This window comes from Emydura macquarii, unplaced genomic scaffold (genome assembly GCF_026122565.2).
Source record: "Emydura macquarii macquarii isolate MOO-44397 ecotype Brisbane River unplaced genomic scaffold, CSIRO-AGI_Emac_v2 contig_1300, whole genome shotgun sequence".
NCBI lineage: Eukaryota > Metazoa > Chordata > Testudines > Chelidae > Emydura > Emydura macquarii.
In genome coordinates this window covers 1,669,443-1,677,598 of record NW_027131437.1, presented here as the reverse complement: position 1 = coordinate 1,677,598, position 8,156 = coordinate 1,669,443, and the positions used below count along the sequence as shown (strand labels likewise).

The 8,156-nt window shown below is 66.4% G+C and overlaps 1 protein-coding gene across 1 annotated transcript in view; it reads right to left on the bottom strand.

Annotated features, from left to right (window-relative positions):
• Positions 1-3,975: 3,975 nt before the first annotated feature.
• Positions 3,976-8,156, bottom strand: part of CAD (carbamoyl-phosphate synthetase 2, aspartate transcarbamylase, and dihydroorotase) — a 28,720-nt gene continuing 24,539 nt past the window's right edge. Inside the window, exons 36-44 of the mRNA XM_067550522.1 lie at positions 7,599-7,643; positions 7,055-7,209; positions 6,879-6,953; positions 6,456-6,668; positions 5,846-5,971; positions 5,536-5,691; positions 5,347-5,448; positions 4,983-5,077; positions 3,976-4,891 (exon numbers count right to left, since the gene is read on the bottom strand). Of these exons, the coding sequence (XP_067406623.1) occupies positions 4,789-4,891; positions 4,983-5,077; positions 5,347-5,448; positions 5,536-5,691; positions 5,846-5,971; positions 6,456-6,668; positions 6,879-6,953; positions 7,055-7,209; positions 7,599-7,643 (1,070 nt within the window). The 3' untranslated portion in view covers positions 3,976-4,788. The remainder of the gene's footprint in view (positions 4,892-4,982; positions 5,078-5,346; positions 5,449-5,535; positions 5,692-5,845; positions 5,972-6,455; positions 6,669-6,878; positions 6,954-7,054; positions 7,210-7,598; positions 7,644-8,156) is intronic.

Here is an 8,156-nt window from a genome sequence, read left to right as displayed (position 1 = left end):
AAGATGAATTCAAACTGGAACAGTTGCAGAGAAGGGTGACTAGGATGATCCACGGAGTGGAAAACCTGCCTTCTGAGAGGAGACGCAAAGAGCTTGGCTTGTTTAGCCTAACCAAGGGAAGGCTGAGGGGAGATATGATGGCTCTCTATAAATACATCAGAAGGACAAATACCAGGGAGAGGAGTTATTTAAGTTCAGCACCAATGTGGACACAAGAACAAACAGATATAAACTGGCCATCAACAAGTTTAGGCTTGAAATTAGATGAAGGTTTCGAACCATCAGAGGAGTGAAGTTCTGGAACAGACTCCCAAGGGGAGCAGCGGGGACAAAAACCTAGCTAGCTTCCAGACTGTGCTAGGTAAGGTTATGGAGGGGAGGGGATGAGGCTGCCTGCAATGGCAAGTAGTCAATCTTCGACTGCTAGTAGCAAATCTCTCCATCGGCCGGGCATGGGACACTCGATGGGGAGGGCTCTGAGCTACTACAGAGAATCTTTCCCAGGTGTCCGGCTGGTGGGTCTTGCCCATGTGCTCAGGGTCTAACTGGTCACCAGATTTGGGGCTGGGAAGGAATGTTCCTCTGGGTCAGACTGGCAGAGACCCTGGGGGTTTTCACCTTCCTTGGCAGCATGGGGCACAGGTCACGTGCAGGTTTGAACTCGTGTCAGTGGCAGATTCTCTGTCACTTTAAGTCTTTAAACCATGATTTGAGGACTTCAGTAGCTCAGACAGAGGTTAGGGGTCTGTTACGGGAGTGGGTGGGGGGTGATCTGCGGCCTGCGATGTGCAGGTCAGACGAGATGATCACAGTGGTCCCTTCTGGCCTTAGAGGCTGAGTCCAGGGGCTGTGGCTGCAGGTAACAAACCCACCCAGTGAGGCACCGGCCCAGGAAAGTGTCGTAATGGGTTAAAATCATTGTACGGTGTGTGCGCCCCGAGTCCATGTTGAGAAAGAGACATAGAAAAATGTACTGAAGATTATTAATTGGGTTTCAAGGTTTTGTGACCATCTGTTTCTATAATTGTTCCTAGTTATTTTTGTAGTAGATAAAGGGAAGTTGTTAATCTTGTGTATTAGATAAGAAGGCAGTTGTAAGCCACTTGGAGAGGAAAACTCGGGGGCAGCAAAACCCTGACCAAAAACTGACCGGCTGAACTCAAAATAGGGGGAACTTGCAAGCACAGCAGTTCCCAGGCCCAAATTTGCAGTCACTGCAACTTTTATTTGTTAAGTTACACCTGGTCAAGAATAAACTTCTGACCTAGGGACTCCTCAAGGAGGAACCGACAAAGTGACGCAGAAAATGCTCATCATTGGTTTGACGGACGTAGAGGCTGGAGTGGAGATAAAAGGGTTGTCAGACAAAGCAAAAATCAGAGAGCCTAGTCATGAGGACCACCGAGCTCCCCAAGGGACACACCAGACTCGGGCCTGCGAGAGGGTCTGATCAGCCGTCCTGCCTCTCCGGCCCGTTGTAATTGGGCTGATAACCCGCTGGGACTTGTCCTGCGGCTGATAACCTGGGTGTGAGTACGATAGAGGTTCCACCTGGATGAAAATACCCTGGGTGTGAATACGATAGAGGTTCCACCTGGATGAAAAATAGAGCTCTAAATAAAAAGACCAGGTCATAAAATACCTGTTGTTTTGCTGCAGCTGAGTTCATCTCTGTATGTGGTGAGCAGTGAGTGTGAATGTCTGTCTGTATTCCAGGAGTGATTGTGATTGTAATTGTTGAAATAATTAAGTTTGTAATAGAATAAAGGAATAAAATTTGTAGTAAAATAATGGCAGGGACCAGACCGCTGGCAGGGAAGGGAGCTGCGGGGATCAAGTGACATGGCTGGAGCCGCTCAGGGTGCCTGCGCCCTGCAGCTTGCACTGGGCTGGGCTGTGAACAGCTCTGGGCTTGGAGTCGCCGCTCAGGCAGCCGCCAGCCTGTGCGCAACTGGGGGGCCGAGGCTCCCCGGACTCCTACTCCCCCCCCCCCGGGGCAGGTCCTGGCCCTGCTCCTCCTGCTGCTACTGCCCAGCTGGGGCTGCCCAGGGCGGGACTGGGGAGGTCAGCGCAGGGGCTGCTCTGCCAGGACTCCCCAGAGCCCAGCCCTGCCGGAGGAGGGCTGCAGCCAGGGCGGGCGGGTGAGAGGGACTCAGCCGGGGCCAGTCCTCGCTCGCTCGCTGCTCAGCAGCAGGGCAGCGACCGGCCGGGGCAGAGCCAGGAACAGCCCGGGTCTGCGGGGTCCCGCGGCAGTGTCCGGCCCAGCGCTGCGCTGCGGTCCTAGCTCTCCCGGCCGGCCCGGCCCGCCACGGCCCTGCGTGCAGCGCCCACGGGCGGGAAGGGCCCCACGGCACCGGGTCAGGCGGGGCCCAGGGCAGCAGGCGCCGAGCTGCCGGGACCACCCTGCTCCAGGGCCCGGCCCTGCTAAGGGCTGCCTGGGGCGGGGCGGGGCAGGCCGCTGGGCCAGGGTCCCCGCCCCGGAGCCCCGGACGTGGGGCTGCAGCGGCCGCTCAGTGCTGCTCCCCGCACAGCCCGCGGGGGGGGCCGGGCCCCAACTCCCCCCGTCCCCCAGGTCCCCCCCCGAGACAAGCACCCGGCACACCACGCGCGGTGACGTCATTGACACCGCCCATTCTGCCCCGTACCTGCCGCCACCGCCGCCGGCCCGCCCGCCCCCTCCGCCGCCTATTGGTGCAGTGGGGAATGACGTCACCGACGGGACTTCCGGCGACAACCCGCCACTCGGGCCCAAGAGCCCTACGGCTTCCGGTGGTAGGCAGAAGGGGGCGGGGCCTGATAGTCATGTGACATATACCCCGCCCCCCCAGGTGACAGCGCCCCGGGCAGGGGGCGGGGCCAGCGCGTTGCCCCGGTGCGGAGCTGAGGGTCCCGGCCCGGCCCGGCCCGGCCCGGCCCGCGGGGAGAACCGGCCCCTGCAGCCAGCCCGGCCGTGCCGAGCCGAGCCGAGCCGAGCCGCGGGCCGGGGCAGAGCAGCCGCAGCGGAGCTCCGCGCACGGACCGGGCGGGGGGGGGGTGTTCGGGACCCCGCGCTCGCTCAGCCGCCGAGCCGGGCTGTGCGGGACCCCGCGCTCGCTCAGCCGCCGAGCCGGTTGTATTAGCCCCGTGTCCGCTCGGCGCTGTCCGCCGGCCGCAGGGAGACGCTGCTCGGAGCGAGCCCCGCGGGTCGGGACCGGCCCGCAGCTCCCAGCCTGGCGCGGGCACGGCCGGGCCGGTGTGTCCCGGTGTAACGCACCGCTGGCCGCCAGCCCCGGTTCTGCAGGCTGCGCCCCTGGCCGGGGGAGGGGGGTTCTCCCAGCAAAGCCGGGTCAAGGGCCCCTCGGCCCATGGCGGGGACACGCTGGTCACCAGGCCGGCCGGGGGTCGCTCAGCCCCGCTCCTGGCAGAGGCCGTGGGGCTGCTCGGGGCATGGAGCCAGGGCGAGCCCCGGGGCTGTGGGGGTGCAGCGCGCAGACCCTCGCCCGGGGACGCAGCTGAGCCCCGGCAGCCGAGGCGGGAGCTCCCAGGCCAGAGCCAGGCTCCAGCAGCAGCACTGGACCCTGCAGCACGGCTGCCCAGACTGGGGGGCTGCCCAGACTGGGGGGAAGGAGGGGGGAGGCTGTCGTTCGGGGGGGCTGCAGCGGAGGGCACTGTGGGGTGTGCTGAGGAAAGGTCACTGGCCCCGCAGACGAGCAGGCGCACTCACGCCTGGACTGGACCCGGGCACAGGTGCAGTGCTCAGGGCCTGCCCCTCGCTGGGTTTGCTGCTCCCCACATCAGCCCCGCCGCTGCTTTTCTCCATCCCTCTGTCTCTGCAGGAAGCCATTCCCTGTCGGGGATTCACTGTACTGGGCCGGGGGGGCGAGAGGGTGGAAGAGGTGCCCCGAGGGGAGCTGTGTCCCTGCCTGTGCCTCTCGGGGTGGGGGGAGAGAACGACACGGCATGGACGGGGGGCAGTCGAGGCCTGGGCCAGGAACGTACAGGAGGTGCTGGGTCCCCGGGACACAGACTGGAGCCGGGCGGCAGGTGTATACAGCTCAGTTTATTAAACCCAGGGAAGGCGCTGGGGGCACAGTGGTGTGTGTAGAAAAAGTCACTGTACAGGTGCCACGGCCCTCTCGGCTGGCAGCGCCCCGGGCAGAACGGGCTGGCAGCGGCCACGCTGCAGCGGCACTAACTAAACTCCTGCTACAAGGGGCCAGGGCTGTTCCTCAAGCGGAGGGCGAAGCCTGCAGCCGCTACCATCCCCCAGGGAAGGAGCAGGGAGTGCTGGGGAAAGAGACCCCCCCCTGCCCCCAGGACAGCCACAGCCTCCGGCTGCGGAAGCAGCAGGGGAGGGGGATGGGGGGCAGAGGAGGCCCAAGACAGCTGGTTAGCTGGACCCCTGGGTGGGCAGGCTAGGAACCGTCACAATGAACCATGGCCCAGGAGGGCTGGGGAGCAGCCGAGGCCCCTGCAGAGGAGCCAGCCCCAGAGTCTGGGGTGGGGTCGCTCTGGGGATCGAATGCCCCAGGGCAGCACCCCCCATCCCTCCCCCCCAGCACACGCAGGCTGATTGGCCCCAGGAGCTCACAACCATGCACTGGAATGATACGAGCATGACCCACTCTGAGCCAGCCAGCTGGCACGCCCCTGCCGCCACCCAGCCCCCACAGCAGCCCCCCCCGATGCCCAGAAGGAAGGGGTCAGCTGGAGGCCTTGCTCTCTGCAGTCCCTGCCCCACGGGAGGGAGAGGAGCTGGGTCCGTCCGTCTGTCCATCGCTGCATGGGGCTGGAGCGCAGCTGGCTGCTCTAGTACCTGCCCAGCACGGTGGCCAGCAGCGCCATGCGCATGTACATGCCGTTCTCAGCCTGCCGGAAATAGGCGGCTCTGGGGTCCGAGTCCACCTCCACGCTAGGAGCAAGGGGGAGAGTCACTGCTTGGTGCCCTGGAGCCCCCGCCCGCCCCAGGACAGCAGAGGGAGGGGGCCCAGCACGCCCCTCACCTGATCTCGTTGACGCGCGGCAACGGGTGCATAACCACCATCCTCCTCTTGGCCCTGGTCATGATGTGCGGGGTGAGGATGAACTGCCCGAAGCACTGAGCGGGGGAGAGGCTGTTAGCACCGAGGACGGGCAGGACCACGAGCATCACCGCTCCTGCCTGGCCCGGGCACCCACTGCCCCGCCACCCCCACACCTGGCTGCTCTGTCTCATCGCCCCCGGACGCCCCACTGCCCCGCCCCTCCTGTGCAACCCCCTGGGGAGCAGCGAAGGGGCCTAGAGGCAGCCACGCTCCACCCCACGCCCAGGAAGCTCCAGGCCGGCCAGGGCAGGAATCGGCTGGGGGGGCGGGCGCCCGCACTCACCGCCTCGTACTCCTGCACCGAGGCAAATCGCTCCTTCTGGATGCGGGTGACGTACAGCACGTCCGTGTCGGGCAGAGCCTCCTCGATGCTGTCGAACTCCTCCTGGGGGGGACGGGGCGTTAGTGCCGGGGGCGGGGCGGGGCGGGGGTAGGGCTGGCGGGGGTAGGGCGGGGGGCAGGATGGGCTCACCTGCTTGATGCCCTTGGAGGCCACGAAGTGGATGATGTCGGGGGGCATGCGGAGGTCGCGGGGGGTGACGTAGCGCAGGTTGACGCGGTACTGCGTCAGGAGGCAGGCCAGCGAGTGCACCGTGCGCCCGTGCTTCAGGTCCCCCACCATGGTGATCTGGGGGGAGAACAGCAGCACCCTGCAGCCCGGCCAGCAGGGGGCAGCACTCGCGGCCACCCCACCCGCCGGGCTGCCGGCCTCGGGCCCCACGCGTCCCAGCTGGGGCCCCACCCACCCCCTCCCCCGGCCCCTGGGCCAGCCCAGCCCGTACCGTCAAGCCGTTGACCGTGCCCAGCTCCTCGCGGATGGTGAAGATGTCCAGCAGGGCCTGGGTGGGGTGCTCCCCGACTCCGTCCCCCGCATTGATCACCGGCTTCCGGCAGTGCTTGGCGGCCAGCTGGCAAACGACACGGGGCTGAGCCGGGGGGGCCGGCTCACAGCCAGCCACGATCCACCGCCCCCTCCCACAACACGCCCTCTGCCCCCCAACCCATGGGGCTGAGCCGGTGGGGGCCGGCTGACGGACTGCTAAATCCACCCCCCGACCCACAATCAGCCATGATCCATCGCCTGCCCCATGGGGCTGAGCCGGTGGGGGCCGGCTGACGGCCTGCTAAATCCACCCCCCGACCCACAATCAGCCATGATCCATCGCCTGCCCCATGGGGCTGAGCGTGGGGGGCCGGCCCACAGCCACCCACAATCCAACCCACCCACCCCGCCAGCAACACCCAGGGCTGATCCACTCCCCCATCCGTCAACCCCCCCCCATTGGCCTGGATCTCCACCCCACCACACAGGCCAGACCTCGCCACCCATTCCTGCCCCTGCTTCCCTGGAGGGGGAGCTGGGGCTGGACACGACCCTGGGATACCCCTCACCTCCACAGCCCCCGGCTGGGGGTGGCGCAGCACCAGCACGTCCGCGTAGCAGCTCATGGTCTGCACCGAGTCGGCCAGGGACTCCCCCTTCTGGGCGGAGGACGTGGACTCCGAGAAGGCCAGGACCGAGCCCCCCAGGCGGTACATGGCCGCCGCGAAGGAGCTGCTGGTCCTGGTGCTCACCTCGTAGAACATGGAGGCCATGACCTTCCCCTGTGGGGGGGAGGCGGGGGTCGTGAGCACAGTGGGCCCTGATCCCCCCAGCCACCGACAACAGGACCCCCAATCCCACCGGCCCCCCCAGCCTGCACCCCGACAGCAGGACCCCGATCCCCCCAACACCTCCCCCACCACCACAGCAAGGCTCAGCTCCCCTTTTCTGCCTCCCCGAGCCCTGGCCGCCCCGCCCAGCTCCACACCCACCTTGAGGATGTCCAGGCTCCGCTCTTTCTGCACCAGCATGCGCAGGTTGTGCGCCACGTTGAACAGATGCGACATCTGGAACAAGGCAGCGTTCAGCCAGGGCCCCTGCCCCCAGGGCCTCCCCCCCACCCGGCTTCCTCCACCCAGCCCGCGCCCCTGCCCTGGTGCTGCGGTACCTGCTCCTTGGTGAACTGCTTGACGGAGAGGACGTGCTGCCCGACCAGGGGGTGCAGCAGCGGCGAGGTCTGCGGGTGGGGCGCGCTCGGGGGCGAGGTCTGTCTGGGCAGCAGCCCCGGCGGGTAGGAGCAGCCGTCCTGGATGACAGCCAGATCTGCAGCCCCAAGCGAAGCGGCCAGTGAGTGCAGCGGGGCCGTGCGGGAGAAAGACGCCCCTCACCCCCACCCCCATGGCGGGAGGAGAGACTCTGCCCCCGCCCCATAGCACGGCCCAGGGCTCCCACCCATCCAGCTCCTGGGGCCTCCTGGCCACTCCAGCTGGACTCTGCCCCCCGCCCGGTCAGTGGGAGATGGGCTGCAGAGCCACCAGTTGCAGCCTGCGTTCTCCTGGCGCCCGTGCAAGAGCCGGGGGGGGATGGAGATAAGGCAGCCCCCCCACACCGAGAGCAGCGTCTGGCAGTCCACACGGCAGGAGGCATTTCAAACACTCTCTCCCTGGCCCCTCCCTACCCTCGGCTCAGCCCCGGCGCAGGACGGGACAAACCTGGCTCGGTTGCCTTCTTGGCGGCCTTTTCTCTCACGTCCTCGGCTGGCGGCAGGCGCGACAGGAACACAACACGGTTAGAGACGCCGGCTCCGCGTGCTGCACCCGCCCGCCCGCATCGCTGCCACGGCACACAGCGACCAGGCTGCTGGCGTGGGCAGCAGCTCCCCAGGCACCCATTCTCCACGCAGAGCGTGGGGCCCGGGCCCCACTTCCCGGGGAGAGGGCATTAGCGTGTGGGGGGAGAAGGCCCGGCCTCACGGCGCAGGGATCTTGTGTGGCTGGGTGGGCCTCCCACCACGGGACGGGGGCAGGCGTTCGTGGCAGCCCGGGAACGCTGGAGCCGGCGTGCTCTGGACACGCCAACACCAACAGCATGCACAGGGGAGGAGGAGCCGCCGGCCCCGCAAGACGCCTGCAGGGGGGCCGCTGTGGAGGCCGAGTGAGCGCCGAGTTCGGGACCCTCCTCGCTGCCCATGTGACCAGGGCAGAGGCTGGGGGGAGGGAACTGGGCCAGCAGGTGCATTTGGGGAGTTACCGGCCATGTGCTGGGGGCAG